The sequence below is a fragment of the Paramormyrops kingsleyae genome, chromosome 20 (assembly GCF_048594095.1).
Source record: "Paramormyrops kingsleyae isolate MSU_618 chromosome 20, PKINGS_0.4, whole genome shotgun sequence".
Taxonomy (NCBI): domain Eukaryota; kingdom Metazoa; phylum Chordata; class Actinopteri; order Osteoglossiformes; family Mormyridae; genus Paramormyrops; species Paramormyrops kingsleyae.
The window spans coordinates 8914969-8938944 of record NC_132816.1 but is presented as its reverse complement, the minus strand read 5'-3'; the positions used below and the strand labels follow the sequence as shown (position 1 = coordinate 8938944).

Here is a 23976-nt window from a genome sequence, read left to right as displayed (position 1 = left end):
CGCATTGAAGCTCAGCGTCTCTTGGAGTAAGCACGCCATTTTGGCGCACCAAGGAGTACGCGTCGGGACTTTTATTTTGAAAATGAAATAGTAGCGTCAACCGGAAGTTCCTATCTTCAATTTGGGTAGCGTTTAGCTTTGCACTCCTCCGTTGGGGAGTTCTCTTGCGTTGTAAGGCTTTGTATGTTCTTTCTTTAAACAATTTATATAGATTTTGTTTTTTACTTTATCTGTATTTTGTAATATGGGGTTGCTGTATATATAACTTACGATCCCGTTTATTAATAGAAATCGTTATCAACTCCGCAAACTACCTCGATTCATCGATATGCTAGCTGGCTAAGTAACTAACATTCATTTTAAGCAATATGTTATTTACTTGCATTTCTTGGGTACGATGGGGAGAACTACATTGTTAGTTAATTAGTCTATTCGTATATTAGCTATAAAATTATGTTGCTTGTTTTTTTGTAATGTTGGCCTTCAGTCAGGTTCTTGTACTAACAAATAACGTTACTCCCTTTTCCCTGATGTAAAGTAGGACCTGCACAGTCGTCCAACACTGAATGTTTATATGATTTCAGCGATCTGACCATTACTTTGTCTTTTAATCAAAGGTTAGCAAACGTCTGGCGTGTATTTTGAACAATGCATAGTTTTTCCTAAGTTTATAGTATATTTCTAATGTCATTTAGTGATCCCTTCTTTGGTATTCAATTGTTTCGTTCCTAGCCTGACAGAAGAAATGTCTGGTATGGGAGGAGGAAAGAGGACAGCCGGACTTGGAGGGGACAGCCCCCCTGGACCGGTGGAAAAGAAGGGGAAAAAAGAAGAGAAAACCACCACCACGTTGATTGAACCTATTCGCATAGGTGGTGTGTCCTCTACGGTCAGTTTGTCATCATTTATTAATCCCACTTGTTTTTCTCCTCCGTATTTAAAATGTTCTCTGTACCAATGTCTTCCAGCACAGTCCTGAAGGACCACCAGACAGTCCACGTGTTTGCTGCCTCTCAGATTCTGGGAGTTGGGAGGTAGCAAAATATGGACTGTTTGGGAGTCCCCAAAGACTGTTGTGGGACACACTGCAATATACTTAGAAGCACCAGGCAGTCTTTTGGCTCAGTTGGCAGCACTGTAGCCTCACACCTCCAAGGTGTCGTGAGTTTTCATGAGTTTTACTATGAGGAAGGGTTAAATATGGCTTGAAGCTGCTGTGCAGACTTAGAGACATCTGAAAAAGACTATACAGCCAACCCTTCCATGTCGCAGGGGCTAGAGGTGCAGGCCACCCGCAACATGGAAAAACTTCATAAACGTTTTGGTCCCTTTGGTGAGCGAAGCAAAGCAAGATCACTGTGGGATATCAGTGAGAAGCTGCTGTAAATGCGCTTGACGTCCTCCAAACTAGCACTTAGGGCTACACAATATCACATCACGATGTATTCACAATTATATGTTGTATGCTCAATAATCACCAGGGCTTTAGATGAGGGGCAAAACATTTGTCTGGATGCTGGTTTTTCGGTACTTTACAGATATTTACTTACACCCACAATTTGGTAAGCAGATTAGTAGTATGCATGAAATATTAATAAGATGCATTTTGAGACACCAGTAATCTGCATAAATCCGTCATACCTGTTGTGGTAAAATCTCGGAAGCAATAAACATTGAAGTGGCAGTGAAAAAAGGGACAGCTCAGCAGCCGTAACCTCTTTTGCAAACATTGGTGTTGTGGCGGTACTTTTTGTAGCTTAAAATCTTACATGTTTATTAAACATAAGGATATGCTGAAATTATACAAATTACTAATGTTTTAGGTGCACTACTAATCTGCTTATCAAATTGTGGGCATAAGTACGTCCATTTCGTACCCATAAGTTGTCGTCTGGACAAATGTTTCGCCCGTTATCTAAAGCCCTTGTGATTATTACACATGCACATGTAATTGTGAGTACATCGCGATGTGATATGATGCAGCTCTACTAGCACTGTACATATATTTTATGCATTTATGAGTTACTAAACTTGGTATGTGTCTTCTGCAGTTTTGCAAAACTCATGCTCTTATGCTGAAATATTGAAACTGTGCAGGGGAAATTCATGATGCAGAAGGGTCGAATGTAGTGATATGATGCTTGTTTTTTCCTGGTGAATCTGTCGTACAGGAGGAGATGGACATGAAAGTGTTGCAGTTTAAAAACAAAAAGCTGTGTGAGCGCCTGGAGCAAAGGCAGGCCATGGAAGATGAACTGCGTGAGCGCATCGAGAAGCTGGAGAAGCGGCAGGCCACTGACGATGCCACCCTGCTCATCGTCAACCGCTACTGGAGCCAGGTGCAGTGCGGATCTTTAACTGGGTCTTTAACTGGGTCTTTGGGCAGTGGTGGCCTAATGGTTAGGGATTCGCACTTGTAATTGAAAGATCGTGGGTTCGAATCCCCGACCAGTAAAGTACCACTGAGGTACTCTGAGCAAGGTGCTGCCCCAAAGCACTGCTCCCAGGGCACTGAATTATAGATGCCCCCTGCTATGTCACGATGTCACATATGGGTTAAATGCAGAGGATACATTTCGTTGTTGTTTGCTGTGCTGTGTCCACAATGATCACTGATCACCAAATTCTAAATTCACTGTCACTTTCAATGTCATGTGAACTGTCATAAAATTCTGTCACTGTACCGAAGCTTTTCCAGTACTGCTTACATGAGTACGTTCTCTATAAATTCCCTGGCCCACTTGATGTGGTGGGCCGGGGCACGGTCTGGGTACGTATCGAGTGTGATGGCTAACTGTTCCCGGGTATGCAACACAGACATGACAACAATAATGCGACTGACACACGCATGTGCACATGTACAATTCACATGCACTGATCGCAGTACGAGGAGCGTAAGAGAAGACGTGACGATCTGGGAGTATTTCACGCTTTTAACAGACACCAGTAGCACAGCGATTTGCAATCTTTGTAAAATAAAGTTTTGAGCGGTGGGAATAGCGTTTAATGGACAGTCCAACTTGATAAAGCGCACGCAACTGCGAGACAAAAAAAAGCAATGGATGATTTGGGAGTCATTAACCTGGACTGTCTCACTGCAGCTTGTGATCCCCCTGATTGTCATGCACTCCTGCCTTATTGTTATTAAAAATGCACACGAGAGGGGTGGAGCATTTAAGGACAGCATTGGGGGCTAGGGGGCGGGAGTGGGATTACAGTGGATGCGATTTATTATATGAATTTTGAGAGGGCGCTGCACCGATGAATGAGAGAAATCATGCGAGCACGCAAAACTATAAAATGTATTTATTTCATGATGAAGCTCATCGCCGTTACTCTCCGCTATAAAATAAATAGCGTACAGATATATGTGCCCATAAAGGTTACAGCAGTTTCTTCTGCTTTCTTCCATTCATCTGCTCAATAAACACAAAAACTTCCCGCTCAGTGCATTAAGCTTGATTATCTAACTGTTTAAAACACAGCATAGCATAATAACCTGTAGGTATAGATGCTAGTTTGATGATGTTAACGTAGCCTGTTTGCTATATTGTAAGATCTTGCTATGTTATAAGATCTCTTTCATATAATCTCTGACTTGTAGCTAAGGAGATCAAATTGCTGACATTATTATAGCCTTGCATCTTTTTTATGCAGTGCAGTTAGAGCAGAGAAATAAAATGTACTAGTTTTCTGGTACTGTGTGCTGTACTTGTGCATGATATGAGGCAACCAGGCCAAGTGTGAGTACGGCCTAAGTCACATTTATGAAGTGTGGCATAGATACTACTTGAAGCCTGACTGTGCATTGTGTACTTACATCACGCAAGGCAAGGTTGTCGTTAATGGAAATTTTCCTCATTCTCCTTACAGTTGGATGAAAGCGGCCAGGTCATGCTCCACCGCTACGATACAGAGGTGAAGGCAGAGCCTGCTCCTGTCCCGAGTCCAGAGAAAATGGAGAGTGAAGAGGTCCAGGAAAAGCTTCTGGAGGAGGAAGAGGAGCAGCGGCCCGAGGAATCCAGCAAGGAGCCTGAGGTGCTGGCAGCTTGTGGTGGTGGTAAGAACGATCTCACTGTCCCTTGTCTGAGTGGTGGGGGTGCTGGCAGTGAAATCCAGCCATGAAGTCCACGACCAATGTGTCACGTGGCCGTGGCAGTGAGACTCCTGCTTCTCCCTCACCACCTCCTCCTTACCCCCAGGCCACGCGTGCCCACCCACCCCCCTCAGTGACAAGGCCAAGAACTTCCTGTGCGCTCTCGGCAGCAGCAGTGAAGAGGAGGTCAGCCTGCAGCTGCAGGATCGCATGCAATTCAGCAAGGAGGCCGTGGCCCGCATGGTCTGCGCTTTCGACCGGCTGCACCAGCGCATCGAGAGCCTGTGTGCCCGGGTGCAGGCTGCAGGTAATTCAACGCCATGGGCGCTCATCTCCGTCGCCATAGGCTACCTGCTACATGCTGGGCCCTGTTACTCTGAGCTGCCACACTACATTATCAGTGGTGATTTTTTATACAAACTGTCTGCTCACACTCCTCTCTTCTGCCATGTAAAGCACAGAGAGAAATCCTTTTCTGATGAGCTGTCTGACCGGAAATGTGTATGTGTGTCTTTCCCCGTCAGTGTGTGAGGATGATCATCAGAGGGATGTCCTGACTCTGAGCCGTACCCTACTGCAAGAAAACAGCCAGTTACAAGACTTGGCCTCTTCCCTGCAGGGGAGACACCATCGTATGTCCCTGGAGGTACTGTCATTCATTCATTCATTCATTCATTCACTGATTGAGTCTGTGCATTCCGCTCTCTCTTGGTGGCCCTTTAAAAGCAAACTTATACTTCACTTTTTCATATGCCGTTACAGCCCATGCTCAGGGTGCCGTAAACTTCATCTGCGGTGTCTGCGTCGACTGTGCGCATGCAGCCCAGATTTTATGTCTCGTGGACGTTTTGCTCGTCAGTACATGTAAATGGCAAATGTGACTTAGTGTTTCCAATAGGTGGCAACATTGACGTTCACTGAGCGGTAGTCAAAGGAAAATGAGTAGATGAAGAAGAGTGCTTGTAGTTGTAGTTATGGTGAGCAGCTATATGCGGAAGTGCAGAGATACCAACTTATATACTGAAGGAGCACAAAGATGTATTCTGGTGCATGAATTCATAAAACTACCCTAACACTGGACAAAGAAGAGAATGTCTGCAGGCAGTGATAGAAATGTATAGTTTGATATGTCATATATAAAGTGCATGTACAATGCTGTTGCATATAAGCTTGTTTGGACTATGCACTTGATTGCATTATTATTTTATCAGTAATGCATTCTAAGCTTTCAGTCCATGCTGCTAATAATACTAACATTTACACCATATGTTAGGTGTTTGTTACATTGGTTAGGCATTTTTGCTTGTTTAAGGCTTTGGTTTGAAGGAACGTAGGGAAAAAGAGGAAATGTATGTCTTAATTCTTAAAAATAATAGGCTTATGGGTCATTCTCACAAACTCATAACTGTAACATATCAGTTTTCTCTAAGTTTTATCATTAGTTTGATAGACTTATTGTCTAATGCCGATCTTGCTTCTTATAGTTAGAGTAAAACAATTGACATTACAAGAGATTAAAGGAATGAACTTACTATAATAAAATGTAATTCTCTGTCATGGGTTACTTGCAGTAAAATTGAAAGATTTAAAAACATTTTACTAGTTTCGTAAAATTTGATTTTAAAATTTTCATGGTAGTGCATGTTTGGAGAAAAAAGTTCAGAGATTACATCAAAGCTATAAATGACAATTTTAATATACCTGATGAGGTATTGTCAGTTGCACTGCACAAAATTCAAATACTGTTTCATTGTAACGTTTCGTTTTTTGTCAAAAGATTAACATATTATACTGACCAAATATAAGTATACTAGGCTACGGGCATGCTTTCATTTTCAAAATAAAAGGGTTTCTGCAGATTTAAATTAGGTTCACAATGTAAATGAAACATGTTGCTAGTTGCCGTAATCATCGAGGGTGTGACCCCTTTTCTTGCTTGATGAATGAAAGCGCTTCTGATGGGAGAATAGAGCCATAAATGAATAGGTGGTGGTTCAGAGTTACTTGTCACAACTTGGACTCTCAGCTTTCAGGTAAAAACAGATTTACTGGTTTAAACATGTCGAGTTGGCCCATCCAGTATTTCAAGTTTATGAAGTTTTTACGTTTTGGGTTATTCAGCCTGTTTTAATATTCATATATTCAAGACATGAATATAGCCTAATTGCTGGCATGCCATAAAAATCTGCATAACTTAACTGATTGACAGTGTGAGTGGTTTGAATATCTGCAGCTGAATGTTTTTCACACTTGTTTCTTTCGGTCAGTATAATGAACTGGTGGACAAGGTGACAAGCTCAGAGACCAAGGTGTCAGAGATGGAGACGGCCGTGGAGGACTTGCAGTGGGATATAGAAAAACTTCGAAAGAGAGAGCAGAAGCTCAACAAGCACTTGGCTGAAGCTCTGGAGCAGGTTTGATCTTCAACTTCCGATGTCTTTTCCAGGTTTCTTTTCTGGACGCCTGGTTCCACCTCTGATTCCCCCTTCCGCTCTAGTTGGTTCATTCTTTGCCTTAATATGTCTCTCATCAGTGTTTGTCTTTTATCCTTAAGCCTTTTGCCTGGCTCCTACTACTTGTATTGCTCCTTAGTTCTCACTGCCCAAAGACCATGAAGCTTTTTTGGATAATAGCACTTGTGAAAGTGTGGCTCATTGATGCAGATCTTTCTGCATGTGCTCATGTTCTCATGGTGCGTTCCATTTGCCCTCGGAACTAAAGTCGATTCTGAGTTGGATTCCTAGTTTTGAACCCGGAAGTGACGACATGCGCGCTCCTGTTTCTCGGAGATCCGAGAGATATCTCGGAGCAGCACAGAGGATCCCGAGTTCAGAATCCAAGATGGATTTGATGAAGGGCAGCGTGTGGCTCAGTTGGCTAAGCCTGTGTGCCTGTAATCACAAGGTCGCCGGTTCAAACCCAGCCTCAGCACGTCTGCGGGTCCTTGAGCAAGACCCTTAACCCCCAGCTCCCTGGGCGCCCCAACAGGTGGCAGCCCTTCGCGGACAGCTTACTCTACAAAGAGCAAGTTGAGGGAGGCGTAAAAACAATTTCCCCACGGGGATCAATAAAGTATCAATTATTATTACTATTATTATTATTATTATTATCACCAAAAGTAAAAGCTGTAGTTTTATACTGTTTATACAATACTTCTCATTTGTGGCTCATTAAATCGGTCACACACACTATACCGTCCAACTTATCTGTGGACGTGTTGCTACGGAGTTTTATACGTAAAGAACCGCGCGTAATGTGTTATCAACTGATATTGCTAACAATAGCTAACAACCGGGCTAGAATTGGATTTCATGATTAGTCAGATTATTTGTCAGATTTAAGGTAGTTTGGGCTATTTGCAAGTGAACGAAGATAAAGGCCATTTAAACTGAGGTACCTTAAGTCTGACGAGTTATCCAGCTAAGCAAAAAATCCTGCTTTCGGATATGGGTCCATGGTATTGCACTTCTGTGGCAAATGGAACGCATCCGATTCGGTTTTCCCCGAGTTTTTAACCGATGTGACGCACCATCAATCTCTTCACATGTTTCAGCTGAACTCTGGATACAGCTACTCCGGGAGCTCAAGAGGACTTCCAGGTGGACAGATAACGCTCAACATTCAGAAGGTGAGCACTGGCCAGACCTAGTGCTTTATGTAGTTTACAGGCATGTAGTAAGTGTTAACGTTTACTCTATACCAAGGTTTCTCAACCCAGTCCTCGGGGACCACCAGACGGTCCACGTTTTTGCTCTCTCCCAATTGGCAGGGAATTGGGAGAGAGCAAAAACATGGACCGTCTGGTGGTCCCCGAGGACCGGGTTGAGAAACCCTGCTCTATACCTCTCGTGTGTGTGGCGGAAACTTGTGCACAGCCAGTAAATGTTGGGAAATGTCTTTTTTTCAGTTTGAGCTCTTGAATGCAGAGCTTGAACAAAACCAGGAACTAGCTAACAACCGTATGGCAGAGCTGGAGAAACTCCAGCAGGAGCTGCAGGAGGCCGTCAGAGAAAGCGAAAAACTCAAGGTATCGATGTTGCATCATAGCCAAGCATGTGCTTCAGTGCTCTGATTCACATGTGCAGTGCTGATGGGTGCATGAGGCATTTTGAGGGTGGGATTTAACATATATACGCAGGCACCAGCCTAAGGAGAAATGCAGTCTCTTGACTACCCCCCCACCCCTAAATCCCAGATGGACCTGCGGAACATCCCAGAGGAGGTGGTCAAGGAGACCCCAGAGTATAAGTGCCTCCAGTCGCAGTTCTCGCTGCTCTACAACGAGTCCCTGGGGGTGAAAACGCAGCTGGATGAGGCCCGGGCCCTGCTGCTGACTGCCAAGAACGCACACCTGCGACAGATAGAGCACATGGAGGTGGGTGGAGGGGGGGGGACACTCTACAGGTTACTGTGTTACTGTACTACAATTAGCTGAAAGGGCCCTATACAGGTTACTGTGTTACTGTACTATGCGCAGCTGAATGGGCTCTGTACAGGTTACTGCGTTACTGTATTATGCTCAGTTGAAAGCGCCCTGTACAGGTTACTGCCATTTTGTACTGTGCTTATCTGAAAGGGCCCTGTACAGGGTTCTGTGTTACTGTACTATGCTCTGCTGAAAGGGCTCTTGCCTTACTGTACTGCATTTATGTGAAAGGTCTCTATGGGTTAATGCATTTCTGTACTACACTTAGCTGAAAGGGGCTTGTACAGGTTACATGGTACTTTACTATGCTCTGCTGAAACTCTGCTCTGCTGTGATGTTTGTTGGTATAACTAACAAGTAGGGCTATCATGATCACATCACAGTATAATCGCGATTATATGGCACCTGTGCAGTAATTTAGATGATGGGTGACACATTTGTCAGGATGCCGGATTTTCAGTACTATATGGACTTCTACTTATGCCGACAATTTGGTAAGCAGATTCGTAGTGCATCTAAAATATTAATGAGGTCTATATCGTGACACCCAAAAGTCAGTAGTCTGTATAAATTCGACGTAGCCCAGGTGATTATTGCGCATGTGTCATAATTGCAATTACATTACAATGTGATCACAACAGCCCTACTAACAAGCATGTGAACCTAGACAGGGCAGTCATGCATGGTTATTAAATCATAGAATTAATGGGTTTAATTCTAAATGACTGGTCTTCTATTGTCTGCCTTTCATGTAAAGATCTCTTTAGTAGTAGATCTTTTAGCGTGCACAGCGTTGTGCTGTGATGTGTGCTTCTGCAGGTTTAGTTGCTCTCTTCTCTCCAGAGTGATGAGCTCTCCCTGCAGAAGAAGCTGCGTACCGAGGTCATCCAGCTGGAGGACACGTTGGCCCAGGTCCGCAAGGAGTACGAGATGCTCAGGATTGAATTTGAGCAGAACCTAGCAGCCAATGAGCAAGCAGGTATTTCTGGTTCTCTTCAGTTACACAGAGCTCTTTTTATGCCTGTATTTATCCGGCGTGAACACACCCCCCACTATCTGCAGCTCATTCTCCAGTAATAAATCTCCATTCTATTCTATTCTATTTATATAGCGCTTTTAACAACAGTCATTGTCACAAAGCACTTCACATATAACCAGCCCGAACCCCCACCTTACAGCGGTAAGGAAAAACTCCCTCTAGCAGGAGGAAACCTTGAGAGGAACCTAGATTCGGAAGGGGACCCCATCCTCCTCTGGGCGACCGGGGAGCATGAAATTGTATTGACATTGACATTAATTCCAGTCCATAGAGTTTTAAAAGTCCCATTTGGTTCCATGTAATTATCTCCAAGGAGTCCAGGTGAGGGTTCAGGTGGTGTAGTGTCAGCTCTGGATCAGCTTGGAGAAGAGAGTTAGTGCCCTTCACCTAACCTAACCTCCAGCAGTACTAAAGTGACTATGGCAGCCTGGCTAAAAGAGACCTGGAAGGAAGCACATACGTGAGGGTTTCCAGGGGTTTTGGCGTCAAGTCAACTTACTGTCAACAGCTTAAGTCATCAGCGAGAGTGACAGGACAACAGCATCAATCCCCCCATTCACCTTTAATCTCAAATGACCATGAACCTCCAGATTTCCCATTCACCTTATAAAAGGGGATTTTAATATCTAAAAGACTGACTAAAGAGGTAAGGCTTAAGCCTTGACTTAAAAGCAGAGATTGTTTCTGAGTTCCGAACACTAATAGGAAGTTTATTCCATAACTGTGGTGCTTTATGAGCAAATGCTCTTCCCCCAAAAGTAACGTTCTTTATTCTGGGTATGAATAGAAGACCTGCATCTTGCGATTGAAGCGTACGAGTCGAAATGTAATTGCAGATGAGGTCACTCACATTCTGCGGTGCAAGACCATTTACAGCTTTATAAGTTAAGAGCAGTATTTTGTAGTCAACACGAAATCTGACAGCCTGTGGAGTGAAGATAAAATTGGGGTAATATCATATTTTTTAGTTTTGGGAAGGACTCTGGCTGCCGCATTTTGAACTAGTTGGAGTTTATTTAATGACCTACTTGGACAGCCGGAGAATAAGACATTACAGTTATTGAGCTTGGAGGTAATAAACGCAAGAACCAATTTCTCTGCATCTTGAAAGGATAGCATGTTTCTTAATTTGGCAATATTACGCAGGTATAGGAAGGCAGCATTTCACCATTTTTTAATTTCAATTAGCTGAGATAGATACTCTGATTTGCCGGCACTAAGAGCCTTTTTATAGCTACCCATAGCCTTTTTCCATGCTAGTTTGAACACCACTAGATTATTTTGATGCCACTTACATTCTGATTTCCGTGTCTCCAGTTATTTACTAAGTCTGAGCATTTGGAGCCTGAAGGTGGAGTGGTGTGTAGCCTGCCGGGCTTCTCATCTGTGCCTATATCCAGAAGGTCATGAGTTCGAATTCTGTGGTTGGCAGAGTAATCATATCACCCTTGGTGCTGGATGCTGGCTGAGCCTGCCCTCTGACCCCAAGCTCCTGACTGACGCTGAACTGATGTTGCTTTGGACAAAAGTAGCTGTTAAACAAGCAAATGAAATGTATAAGTATTTAATTTAGTAGTAGGAGTGGTAATTTGAGCTAAGCATCATAGTGAATTCAGTATTTTATACTGTCCAGTTAATCTGGAATGGCCATTAATGGACATTGCCTGTCCATTAATGGCCATTCATACACAGACTGCAATACATAAAGAACACCTTGTAGCTCCCAGTTTACGTATTTGGCATCTCTCTGCACTGTGGGAGGAGGAACTCCTCAAAAATAATGGAAGACTATTCGGACTGACCTAAAAACTGTATCTGGATTCCTTGTTCACACCTGGACTTGTCCTTGGCATTAGTGCTGCTGTGCCGGGCAGCTTACACTGTATGTATGTGAACGGTTTGGCAGGACCGATCAACAGAGAGATGCGGCACCTCATCAGCAGCCTTCAGAACCATAACCACCAGCTGAAGGGAGACCTGCAGCGCTACAAGAGAAAGCTTCGGGAAACCCAGGCCGAGATCAACAAGGTCTGCAGCCTTACCTGTGGTCCTGTCCCAGCATGCATTTCTGTTGTTTTGTTTATATACTGTGTGTGTCTCCTGTTTCGAACCCTGTTGGTGATATGTAATCCCTGTCTGTCTGTACAGCTGCGCTGTCAGAGTGGGGAGGTGGGAGTCTTAGTTTTGGAAGATGCCGGGAATGACGGAGGGGTGGATGTGAAGAAAGAGGAGGATGACGAACAGGAGGAGGAAGAGGAGCGGAGGAGAGAGCTAGAGAGGCAGCGAGCCCGGGAGAGGGAGAGGGAGGCAGAAAGGGAGCGAGAACGTGAACGGGAGCAGAGGGAGAAGCTGAGGAGCGAGGAGCTGAAGAGGAAGGACTGCGACACGCTGAAGATGCTCAGGGCCGAGCTCAAGTGAGTGTGCCTGAAAGCCTGGGGTTTCCCGGGTACTGCTGGGTATGAGGTCACAGCCTGAATCATGTGAGTATGGCTGAGAGTTCAGGGTTTCCCAAGTACTGCTGGGTATGAGGTCCCAGCCTGAATCATGTGAGTATGGCTGAGTGCCTAGAGTTATCCGAGTACTGCTTGAGTCACATGGTCCCTGTCCTGCTGGATGGCTGGTGATTCCCTCTACAAAAACAGACTGAAGGTTTTACTGGAGTTCAGGCTGGAGAAGCTGCCACTTTCTCGTCAATTTTTTACTCCAAACTACAGAAAGCAGGTGATCCCATCGATTATTTGGCACAGATAACATTTTCTGCAGCACCTCTCTCTTCAGCATACAGCTTTAGCTGTAGAGCCATCTATATTGCTTTACATCTACCATGCCAAAAGATCGAATGTGAATTAAATTTTTAGTAGATGGTTTGAGTAAATGACATTTTGTTGGGCTGTGGGTTGACATGCTTCATTCCTGAATTGAAGCAATTGAGTGTTTGTCTGATGATAATTTGACGATTTTTTTGTTTATGACTAAGGTATGAAATACAGTTGACACTTCCACATTGCGGGGGTTAGGTGCACAGGCCCCCCACTATCTGCAAAAAACACGTAAAAATTTTTTGGTCCCCTTGGCGAGTGGTGCAAAAATATATGAGGAACAAAATACAAAGATGACTGCAGGGTCACAGCAAGATACGCATATCACATGAGAGGGTGTTGTAAACGTGCTTGGTGTCCTCCAAACCAGCACTGTACGTATATTTTATGCATTTATGAATTACTACACATTATATGTGTCATCTTGGCTTTCACAAAACTCCCAAAAAATCCCTTTCAATTTCTTATGCCAACCACGTAATATATCAAAACTGTGATGGGAAAAGTTACGATGCAGAAGGGTCGACTATATAACTCGGAAAAAACAGGTTCAGCTTGTAATGAATATGACATCATGGTGTTGGTGAAATCAATTACAAATACTCTTAATCACTCTGTGAGGTAGGTTGTCACGATCATGAAATTTTAGTTCATGATTGTCATACAAATAATTGCGATTAACTGTCTTTCTGCTCATTTTATAGCACTGTTAGCCTAATAATAGTTTAATAATACATATACACCATATGAATTGAATATTGATTATTGGAACATATAAATAAAATTGCGTTTTTGTTTGCCTTTTATGCTTTGTAAACAAATATTGTATAGGGTGGATATGACATTAACACGATTTTAAACGCCTGGAGATAAACAGTTGTTGTCACTACCCGATCCGTACCACCTACTCAATTTTGCCTCACACATCAGCAGTGTCCAATCCGTTCATCCAGCCATTTTATGGCAAACCATGTTGACCACATTTACAGCGAAGCCAGATACTGCCAACTCTGTTGTCTGTTTGAGTATTGGATTGCTTAGCTTTTTTTTTTTTTTTTTTTTTTGTCACTGAGTGAAAATTAGTAATTAGAGGACTGATTGGATGAGGAGTCCTCATACCTGGGTATGAACAGCTGCCTGAAGGTTATCCCAAAAACTTGCATACACATTAGCCGTTTGAGGATAAGGTTGCATACCCCTGCTCCATATTAATGGTTATTAAAATCATTATCCTATTATCCTGTTTTTGTTTGAACTGGAAAATGGGAATCTTGCTACTGAAAGACACAATATTAACTGCTTCATTAAAATTTATTTGGGGTTCAGCTGAGACATTCTTCAGTTTCTAACCCACAGGTAGCTGAGTATCTATTGAGCTACCAGACCTTGCCATAACCCTACCGTTTCATAAGCGTCCATGTGTAATTCTTGGTGTTTGGTCCTTAAGGCACTTTAACTTCTTTGGAAGCTACAGATCTGTGCAAAGGCAGTCAAGGAAAATGTTTAGACCTATTTATCTAGGTAGGTAGTGTGTATTTGCACAAAAAAAAAACACAATTTAACATTAGAATGTATCACAAGAGTATCAACGAACTAGAATTTCTTCTGTTCTCCAAAAAAGTTACTGATATCTTATTGGATGGCTAGAAGAACACCGCCTCAGTTCCCACACCTCTCCTCAGGGGCACCTCAGCCATTCCATGCATCATTATATTTCACAACCGGTTCAATTAATAAATTTATTCAGTTAACAAAAAGTCAGTGAGGACAGGATTAGCCATATGTGGTGCATTATTGGTTGACTCAGAAATATATATGGAAGTATTGGACGGTTGCTTCAAATACAGGGGTGGCTTTAAGAGATGAGAACATGCTTTGATAGACATAATATAGTTTTACACCAAAATGAAGATCACAACTATTATTTTCCTTGACTGTCGAAGACTTTTGCATATCTCAAGTTGGCATCAAAGTCACAGGTTAACATTAACCTGAATCTCAGAAATTGCAGCATCACCCATCCATTTTCAGGATCGGTTCTCCTAAGGTAACCAACACCTGCTGTGTTGTGTCTAATTTCCTCACTCAGGAAAGCCCAGGAATCCCAGAAAGAGATGAAGCTTTTACTGGACATGTACAAATCAGCCCCAAAAGAGCAGAGAGACAAAGTGCAGCTCATGGCAGCTGAGCGCAAGTCCAAAGCTGAGGTTTGTCCTGAAGCACTTTCAGAAAGAACATATTTTAACTTTTAATACTAATAGAATGATGGGGAAGTACATCAGTGACTAATGTAACATTATCTACTGATAAATGCAGTACTGGATCTTTGAATGTGTTCACTTACCTTCTGGGTCTAGGTGGAGGAGCTGAGGGTACGAGTGCGAGAGCTTGAAGAAAGAGAAAGGAAAGAGAGCAAGAAGCTGGCCGACGAGGATGTTCTGAGGAAGATCCGTGTGGCTGAGGAAACCATTGAGCATTTGCAGAAGAAACTTATAGCAACAAAACAGGTACAGAATACAGGTCTTCATCAGCTTACGTCCTGGATTCATCCCAGAAGTGAGGACATCAGTCAGTCTGGATGTATCTCAATCATTATAGGGGAGAGGTCAAATGTACTGTATAATGCAAGATACAATATCACACGTACTTAACTAAAATTGTGCAGTGTCAGTGCAGTTGGTTTGTTTTGGTTCTTGCCGCATGCTACACGTGGTAAAATCTTTTCAACCTCTCTCTGCCTATAAAGAATGTGTCTTATGGTATACTGTGGTGGGTTTTTGCTGCAGCAAGTTTTAATCACTAAAGGTAAAAAAAAAACTGACATAGGTAGGAACTCAAGTTACATGACTCACACCCTGACGTGGACTCGAGTTACAAATTTGATGACTTGTGACTTGACAGCAAAAATGATTGAAAGACTTGGACTTGATTGATGGCAATGGACTCGTGACTACACTCGGACTGTAATATTTTGATTCAAGATTAGACTCTAACTCGCCAAGAAATCACTTGTTCCCATCCTTGCCAGATACACTTCTATTAAGTGCTATAAAGAAAACCACAGTCTGGGTGACTGTCAGGGCATGCATGAAGAAATATTAATAGGAATCAATAGGTTTCATAGCACCTTTAAATTAGTGACAAGAGTCCAAGCCATAGCCAGACATGCCATAGAGATGGCTCCTCTCTTAATGATGGAGAATGAAGCAATCATCAGTCAGCAGTTTGACCAGTGTCGCTCCCCCCTTGTTCTGACCAGGAGGAGGAAGCTTTGCTTAGCGAGATGGACGTCACAGGTCAGGCTTTTGAGGACATGCAGGAGCAGAACAGCCGACTGATGCAGCAACTGAGAGAGAAGGATGATGCCAACTTCAAGCTGATGAGCGAGCGCATCAAGTCCAACCAGATATACAAGCTGCTGAGGGAGGAGAAGGAGGAGCTGGCCGACCAAGTGCTGACGCTGAAGACGCAGGTCTGTCACTGCACTCAGCCGACGGGGAAGCTGCTTCTGCACGTGGCACTAAAGCCAGCAGTTGGTGCATTCACACAGCATTCAGAAAATGCACGTCTGTTTCGTTCTTGCTCCATCGCAGGTTGACGCGCAGTTGCTGGTGGTGCAGAAGCTGGAGGAGAAGGAGGGGGTGCTTCAGAGCTCTCTGGCTACTCTGGAGAAGGAGCTTGGTATCCGCACGCAGGCACTGGAGCTCAACAAGAGGAAGGTGAGAACAACCTGAACATCATGTTTTGCAGGTTTGGCTCATATATAGGGTTGGGAATCTAAAATAAATTTCAAATCTGGAATCGGATACTTAAGGTGAGGAATTTAATAAAAATTAAAATTTCAGTTCCGCTTATCAATTCCTATGTGTGCATTTTCAATTAGCCTGTATCTTTTATTACATGTCAGGGCTTGAAATTCAATGTGGGATTGCAGGTATCACAATTTGATTTATTCCTGCACAATCTGTTATCATAATGCAGGAATTTTCCGCTGTCTTAATATAAGGTGTGGAACACGAGGAAATTCCAAAAGTAAATATAAGCTCAGAAAACAGAGCCAGCAGCTGTGCTGCTTATAATATGCAGAACTGCCCATGCTATTGGCCATCAGTATGCCACAGTAGCCAGAGTGGCTGATCAAGAGGTTCAGAAAAATTCCTGGTAGGCTGCCAGGACTGGAAATGCGTAGAGAAACACTAGTCACTGCAGTTTGGACCACTGTACAGTAAACTGCATTGTCAACAAGGCATCTTTATTCCTGCAATATCACAAAACCAGTTTAAATCCTAAGAGTGGTCCTCCCCTGATATCAGTTACATCTTGGGTTAGTGTTGGAACTGATGAGAAGTTGATTTAATATCGGATTTTTATGACTATTAGATATTTTCCCCAAATCGTTCAGCCCTACTTTGCACTGTATTTTTTTGTGTTTCACTATCTAGCCTTTTTTTGACAAGGTGTGGATGGGTGGGGCTTTGTCAGGGTGTCTGTCTACCCAATCTGTACCACCAGCCTTTCTATCTCTAATGTCTTTACAGCAAACCATATTGTCTAAATTTACAATAAATAAAATTGACAAAAATACATTACCAAGCCATTTCATATGTAAAAATGTAATATAACATAAAAATTTGATATTTCATCTAGCCCAACTGCTTGTATGCCTGATCAGGAGCAAACACATTTTGAGGGGGTTTACACCTGTCATTCTACTGTGTGCTGATACAGTCCTTATGGGATTTTGCTGATTTTTTCTTATGGCCAAAAACACTTGCTTTTTGCAAAATTTGCAAAGTTTTGTGTGCTTTTTTTGTGAAATTTGAAGAAATTGGCAAAATTGCAAGGAAGTGTTTTTGAAGAGTGAAGAAAGACACTACTGTTCAAAAGATTGAAATCAAATTTCTTGTTTTCCCTGAAAACACATTTTTATTCATTTCTAAATCTTTTTATTCTTTTCTAAATAGTTCTAGCATAATTTATAGCTGTGATTCAGGTCATTGTCCTGTCATAGGATGAAATTGGGTCCAATCAAGGGCCGTGCACAGGGTATGCATGTTGTTGCCAAATGGAGTGATTGCCTTCCTTATTTAACATTCCTTTTAACCTGTACAAATTCCCTACTTCACCAGCACCAAAGCATCTCCAAACTACCAGTATCTTTTCATTTCTCTGTGTGTAAAAGAAACACTCAAGTCAACATCAGCAGATAATCAAATGAACACTATTAGGCTGTGCACTGCGATAGTTGTGGGCGAAATGCCAGCAGTTTTGATTTGGTCGTTTGGTCAAAAGCTGCAGTAAATTTGATTCACTGCAATACGAACCAGCAAAATATAGAAACAGACTGCTGAAGAATTTAGAAACTTAAGGAAAACCACTTACGAATGTCTTTTTAAAGTCCTGTTTTGGACGATTTTCTTAGTAATTTAATATGTGTATGACTGAAAATAAGCAGCAACATATAGCATCTCCTGACTCAATCTGTATGCCTCCCCCTCGCTCTCTCCACAGGCTGTGGAAGCGGCCCAGCTTGCTGAAGATCTGAAGGTGCAGTTGGATCACACTCAAGCCAAAATGCGGGAGATCCAGGCCTCCGTCTCTGACAACCGCTCGGCCCGGGAGCGCGAGAGCTTCAACCTCAAGAAGGCCCAGGTGCTGTGAAGCTGTTTAAATGTATCCTCCAAATACACTGGAGGGCGGTGTGTCGCTCACCCGGTTAGCAATTGGTGCGTGTGATTAGAAGATGGCTGCTTGGATTGTTGGCCTTGGCAGACTGACGCTGCCGTCGGGCCCCTGAATAAGGCTCTTCACTCCCAGCTATAGGTGCTGCATGCTGACTGACCCTGCACTTTGTCACTGTGTCTCGTGGAGGGCAAGATGGAGTAGACGAAAAGATCATTTCCCCCTAGGGATGAATAAAGTATCGCTATTTTCTATACTATATGGCATTGGACTCACCGATGTATGTTTCTCTGCCTTAATTCCCTTTGCAGGAAGATTTGTCCAGGCTACGTCGAAAACTGGAGAAGCAGAAGAAAGTGGAGGTGTACACAGATGCGGATGAGATTTTGCAGGAAGAGATCAATCAGTACAAGGTCAGTCAGATCAGTCATAATGAATATTCTTTCATATGCAGTATCGCAGTAGAAATGATCCACTTCGAAAATGAATGGCTGTAATCAGAAGCTGGAAGGCCTTTGCCTCCTTTGACGTGCTTCTCTCTGCTGCCGCTTCTCGTTCCTTGCCCCCCCCCCCCCCCCCCATGTGGCCTCTTCACAGGCAAAGCTGCGCTGCCCCTGCTGCAACACTCGAGACAAGGAGACAGTGTTGACCAAGTGCTTCCATGTCTTCTGCTACGAGTGCCTTAAGACGCGCTACGACACGCGGCAGAGGAAGTGCCCCAAGTGCAATGCTGCCTTTGGCGCCAACGACTTCCACCGCATCTACATCACTTAGGGAGGAGGTAGCCAGTGGGGAAGCAGTCATCATTCTGTGTACCAATTTTGAGGAAATACTTTGCTGTATCTTGTACAAAATGTGAGGGGTGAATAGAGAAGGAGAGGCAGGTGGGCGTGATGGTGTCTGAGTAACATTGCAGTCATAGGTAACACTGGTTTGGGCACTTTATGATGTGGACAGAGCAGACTGACCTGCTCGGAGTCATCTCCACAGTGCTCTGCCGGTCTCACTAGATCCCGAAAGCCTCCTGCGCTCATTTTCCAGTGTGCTTCTGTTCATCAGCTAATTATGCTGCCCATTTGTGTTGCTAAGCAGAGTAATACATGCTTCATGTCAGTAATTATGCACCTGTTAAGATCAGAAAGTTATGCCATATCATTTTCCTCGTCTAAGCACCCAAAATAATCCTGGACCAGGATATTTACTGCTTTATTGCCCTTGTTATTGCTATAAATACAATAAAATTTTGCATTTTCTAATGATAAATCTTTGCTTTTGAACTGGAATGTTTCAGGAAAGTTCAGAGTTCATTTTTAGGTGTAACAATATAACTTTTACATCAATTGGATTTTTTAGAAATGCCGCCTTAGAGCGCTCCCTCCCATCACAAAATTACTCATACTGTTTTTAACATGGTTATTATGTGATCTTCAGAAGAACAGTACTTTATTAAAAACATTAAAATGATTTTTCTTCAGTGATTTACCAAAAATGTGACACACTCCACACTGCTTGTGCATCCCACAGCTCCTTGTAACTTCCTGTACTTTGCATCAGTTGTCATTGTGCATTTAGAATAAAACCGTTTAACCACTCTGAAAAACTTAAAGGTTTCTTATTCAGAAGCAAAGTAGGTTATTTTCCTTTTTTATTGCAACTTATTTTGCCACTTGGTAAAGATTTGAGATGTTTTTGGATCCCAGCATTTTATATACACAGCAAGGCTAAGGTTTTGCAGCATTGTCACTGTAATACAATGTAAAATTGTCTTGTTGAATAGTAAATACAGTGGTACCTTGGTTTACGAGCATAATTCGTTCCGGAAACATGCTTGTAATCCAACGCACTCGTATATCAAAACGAATTTTCCCATTAGAAATAATGGAAACTCATATGATCCGTTCCACAACTCAAAAATATTCATATAAAAATTATTAATACAAAATATAAAGTAAAAATACATAAAACAAATTAACCTGCGCTTTACCTTTGAAAAGACTCGTGGATGGTATGAGGGAGACGAGAGAGGAGAAGAGGAGGGTTATTTTGTAGGACGACTCACTATAATTAACGGAATCACTGCTATCTGTTGGCTCACTGGAATCTTTTTCTGTTTGTGCGACTTTAACAAGGAACCCATCCAATGACAGCCTCTTTTGCCTCCTTTTCGATTTCGCAAAAATGTGGACATTGCATTGTCGTTAAACAGATTCATCGCTCGCACTGCTACGCTCTTATTCAGGTGGTGCTTTTCTACTAAATTTTGACTATACGAGTGAGGCATGCCGACTGAGACCGAGCATGGGAGACGATTGCCCACAATTCCGCAGCGTGAGAAAGTGAATAACCATTGGTTCAGTTGTGATGACGTGCGCTCGGCGTCAAAACAAGAAGCGCACGTATGCGCTTCCAATTTTGAAGCCGAGCGCACGTAAAAACAAGGAAAACAAGGAGCGCATGTGTGCCATATGATTTTTGATGATACTTGGCGCTCGTAAACCAGGACTTGCTCGGTTTCCAAGTCAAAATTTATTTAAAAAAATCTTTGCTCGTCTTGCGGAACACTCGTAAACCGCGTTACTCGTAATCCGAGGTTCCACTGTAGTTATTTAGCATACAGAAAATAAATCCAAATGGACACATTTTGATAAAGGTTTAACATGCCCTTTAGTTTGTGTATTATATTAGCTTGCCTTTAAGTATATGTAATATCTTGTATATAATGTTGGCTATGTCCTAATGTATTCTATATCTTTTATGTGTTGACCACTGTTTCACATTTTATGAAAATTACGTGTAGATTTAAAATCAATATTCCAAATGCACTTTGGCTGCTACAGTTCAGCACTGGCAGTGCATTTTTGGGAATTGATCCACTATTGTGTTCACTGTCGGAGGAAACACTATCCAGCCTAAGCATGCACTGTGTAATAACTACTTGGTTTGTAATGCGTGTATTGCATGCCTTTTGGGTCACACTGCAGGGACATTATTATAAGCCATTCATAAGCTGCAAACTGATTTGCCCATGACAATGGGCCTTGATACTTTAAAGTCACCTGGCAAAACACATCTATAGTTAGCATGAAAAGGCATAGAGAGGAAAAAAAATCACTGTTGAAGCTATTGTTTGTAGCAGTACAGCACAGAATGCTAAAATAAATGGATGCCATAGTGAGATTCCATTTGCCCATCTTCTGCTTATCCTGCCCCAGATCACAGGGAGTCTGGAGCCTATAGTGAGATTCTCAGCTGGTGGTGTTTAGTGCTTAAACCTTAATTCTGAATTGAATGAGCCTGAAACGACTATCAGCTGAAAGAACGCTGACTTGTTTATTCAGGTCTGACTGTGAATGGTAACTAAAGGTAGGTCTTGTGGAACAGCAGAAACCCATCATCAGCAGATCACTCATGGTGACAAAGTTTAGAATAAAATAACCTCCAACACAAAACTTTGTTGAAAGACCTTTAAGCAAACGATTAAACTTTTCAACATTATCTTAAAACAAAAAGTGTATGGAACTCCCAGCAGCATTTCTCATAAAATTAACTTTTTTTAATATAAAGAAATAAAATAGCTTGCTGAAGTTTTATGAAGTGAATGAATTAAAAATAAATTAGTAAATCTTACTGAAAATCAGTGATATTTGGGTCTCCATTAGTAGTCTCAATTCAGCAGCACCAGATTGCAGTGTAGAAAGCAAAATTGGCCAGTGTGCTCTCCACTGAAACGGCTTCTGTTCCTCTGCTAATTTACTGCAACTTCTCTACAGATGCACTCAACAGGCGAGAGTGGTGAGCAAATTCTTTTTCTTGTTTGTCAAGTAGCCTGAAGCGTCCTTCATTCTGTCTTACACTTATCAATTGCTGGATCCTTCAGTTACAGATTTATCATCCTCAAGGCAGGTGTTAGCCAAAGGCTTACCAGTGTGGGCTCCAAGTCTCAACTCCCTGTAGCCTGTTGGGAGTTATGTCCTCCTCACTGGCCTGTTCTGCAACAGCGTACTCTTCTTGTCTGGTCTTTTGAGTAGCACCATCCACAGCCTCTTTCAGCCATTCTTTGGCCTTGGTCAATGCAGCACCAGAGGAGAATGGATGGTTCTTATAACAAAGAACGAGATGCCAGCACCACAGGTTTCATTCTAGTTGCCCTCATGACTTGCCTGTGCGTTCTGATGCCTTGGTGTTGAAGGCCCTTCGTTATCTTGAAGTAGCATCTTCAGCACGGTCAGATGGGGAATGATGCAGGATGCTGATGACTTGTTATGGCTCACCTATAGTGTCACTTCCTCTGTTGGGATGAGAGTTTTGACCAAATTGGACAGAATGTCCCATTGGTGAGCAGTAGGGTATGGAAATCCTCTGTGTTCTCCAGAGTAGATGTCGAAAGCATGCTTTTGCTCCAGCGCTCTTTGCAGCATGTGGAGTGTTGCGTTGCACCTTGTTGGAACAGTCTACATACTGAGCTTGCCTGTGGGCCAAATTTAATAATGAATTACAAACCTCTCAAGTTGATTTTCCAATGCAAACATCACTATTGTTTTAGTAGTTGTCTTTAGCTTTGGTGCTGCTAACTTTGAATACTCATAAAGTTTAAATATCAGCTAGCGGTATCGGCCAATACTGACACACCAGATTGATGCTAATATCTTGTTTCTCAAAACAGTTGTAAAAAAAGATCAAGTTTTTAGTTCAAAGTCTAGTCTGATAATTGACAAAGTAGTGAGATATAAAGACAGCACTGAGATGTTGAGGCTGAAATTGTTTGTTTCACTTGGGTCTGTTTTTGTTGTAGTACTTACAGTCCCTGAACACGCATGCATTACCTGACAGGCGTTTGCTGGTTTGTTCTTTTGTTACAATAATAGTGTAACTCTGTAAAGCTTATCGTGGATACAACTGCAACTGGACATAAGCTATCATCACATGTCCCACCACTAGCCTTAAGAATGGCTATATTCAGTTCAGTCCTAGCTCTGGTCCTGCAGTCCAGGTGTTGGGTGTAAGGCAGACATCCCACTTCTCCCAGAAGTTTCGGGAGTTGCTCACAAATTGGCAGCAGGTGCCCGACACCCAAATATGTTGTGCAATGCCCCAAAAATCTGTCGTTCCACTATTCAGTGGTAGTGAAATTAGCCTTTAAGAGGTTTTACCACCCACCTCCCCCCATGTCTGCATTAGGCGTGGGTGGTGTCTAATTTTTAATACCATATATCGTGGTATGGGAGTATTTCATTTGCCAGGTGGGGGCGGGGGGGGCTGTGAGTATTTTAGAACACCTTGCTATAAGGTATTACTCCCCAGGCGAAGCCAGTACGCCCCCTCCCTGTTGTCCTTCATCCACCTCCCTGAAATCAACATGCCTAAGGTGGGATGTCTGGTAAGAGGTCATCAGAGTAGGCAGGAAGGGAGGGATGCCTTCCGGCCCCAATGAGAGAGTACAGCTGTCATTACAGAGGGACAAACATTTCCATCTGTGTTAATTTAAGATGCAACTTGAGAAGTTCCGTACCCTGTGTAAATTTGTCATACATTAAACATTCCCTATAAATCCTTGAGTCATGGACAGAGACTGGCTATTTTGCCTAGGACACCGAATATCACTTGTGCAGCGTTGCAAATGATCTTAATAGTAGATAGCACACTGGCAAATGAAGCCCTGAATTGAAAATAAATTGTTTAGACAGTACCTGCACGCTAATGCTGTGTTAAGGCCACCTGTCCCGCAATCTCCTTCATTTACTACTCTATTATAGTGATAGGCACGAGAGTACCATCTAGGCATTCAACGATATCAATGAATATGTAAACAATTATATTTAGTCACAGTGACAAATCATCTGGTTCAGACACGAATAAACATTTCTGTAATAAATGACAAACCTAGAATTTGGTGGAATATGTAATGGCCTTTTTG

The 23976-nt window shown here is 42.6% G+C and overlaps 1 protein-coding gene across 9 annotated transcripts; it reads left to right on the top strand.

The window, feature by feature from the left end:
• The first annotated feature begins 32 nt into the window (after positions 1-32).
• Positions 33-19662, top strand: rnf40 (ring finger protein 40). 9 transcript variants are annotated; one of them, XM_072703288.1, is made up of 21 exons: positions 35-171; positions 542-617; positions 733-889; positions 2172-2339; positions 3874-4060; positions 4203-4403; positions 4621-4742; positions 6364-6510; positions 7650-7724; positions 8004-8123; positions 8292-8471; positions 9387-9501; positions 11468-11589; positions 11710-11975; positions 14470-14587; positions 14738-14887; positions 15640-15852; positions 15974-16099; positions 17892-18032; positions 18374-18475; positions 18660-19662. In XM_072703288.1, the coding sequence occupies exons 3-21, from the start codon at positions 746-748 to the stop codon at positions 18834-18836; spliced, it is 2874 nt and encodes a 957-aa protein (XP_072559389.1). In that variant the 5' UTR covers positions 35-171; positions 542-617; positions 733-745; the 3' UTR covers positions 18837-19662. The 9 variants fall into 9 exon arrangements, with proteins under 9 accessions (XP_023680746.2, XP_072559389.1, XP_023680745.2 ...); XM_072703287.1 differs by having other exon boundaries at positions 36-171; positions 9366-9501; XM_023824978.2 differs by having other exon boundaries at positions 33-171; positions 539-617; positions 9366-9501; positions 11468-11975.
• The last annotated feature ends 4314 nt before the right edge of the window (positions 19663-23976 follow it).

Excerpts from the sequence above, each read along its gene's own strand:
- rnf40 (XM_023824978.2), top strand. The coding sequence starts at position 746 with ATGTCTGGTATGGGAGGAGGAAAGAGGACAGCCGGACTTGGAGGGGAC. Across the intron at positions 6,511-7,649 it reads TGGCTGAAGCTCTGGAGCAG|CTGAACTCTGGATACAGCTA; the intron begins GTTTGATCTTCA and ends CACATGTTTCAG. Across the intron at positions 18,033-18,373 it reads TCAACCTCAAGAAGGCCCAG|GAAGATTTGTCCAGGCTACG; the intron begins GTGCTGTGAAGC and ends TTCCCTTTGCAG.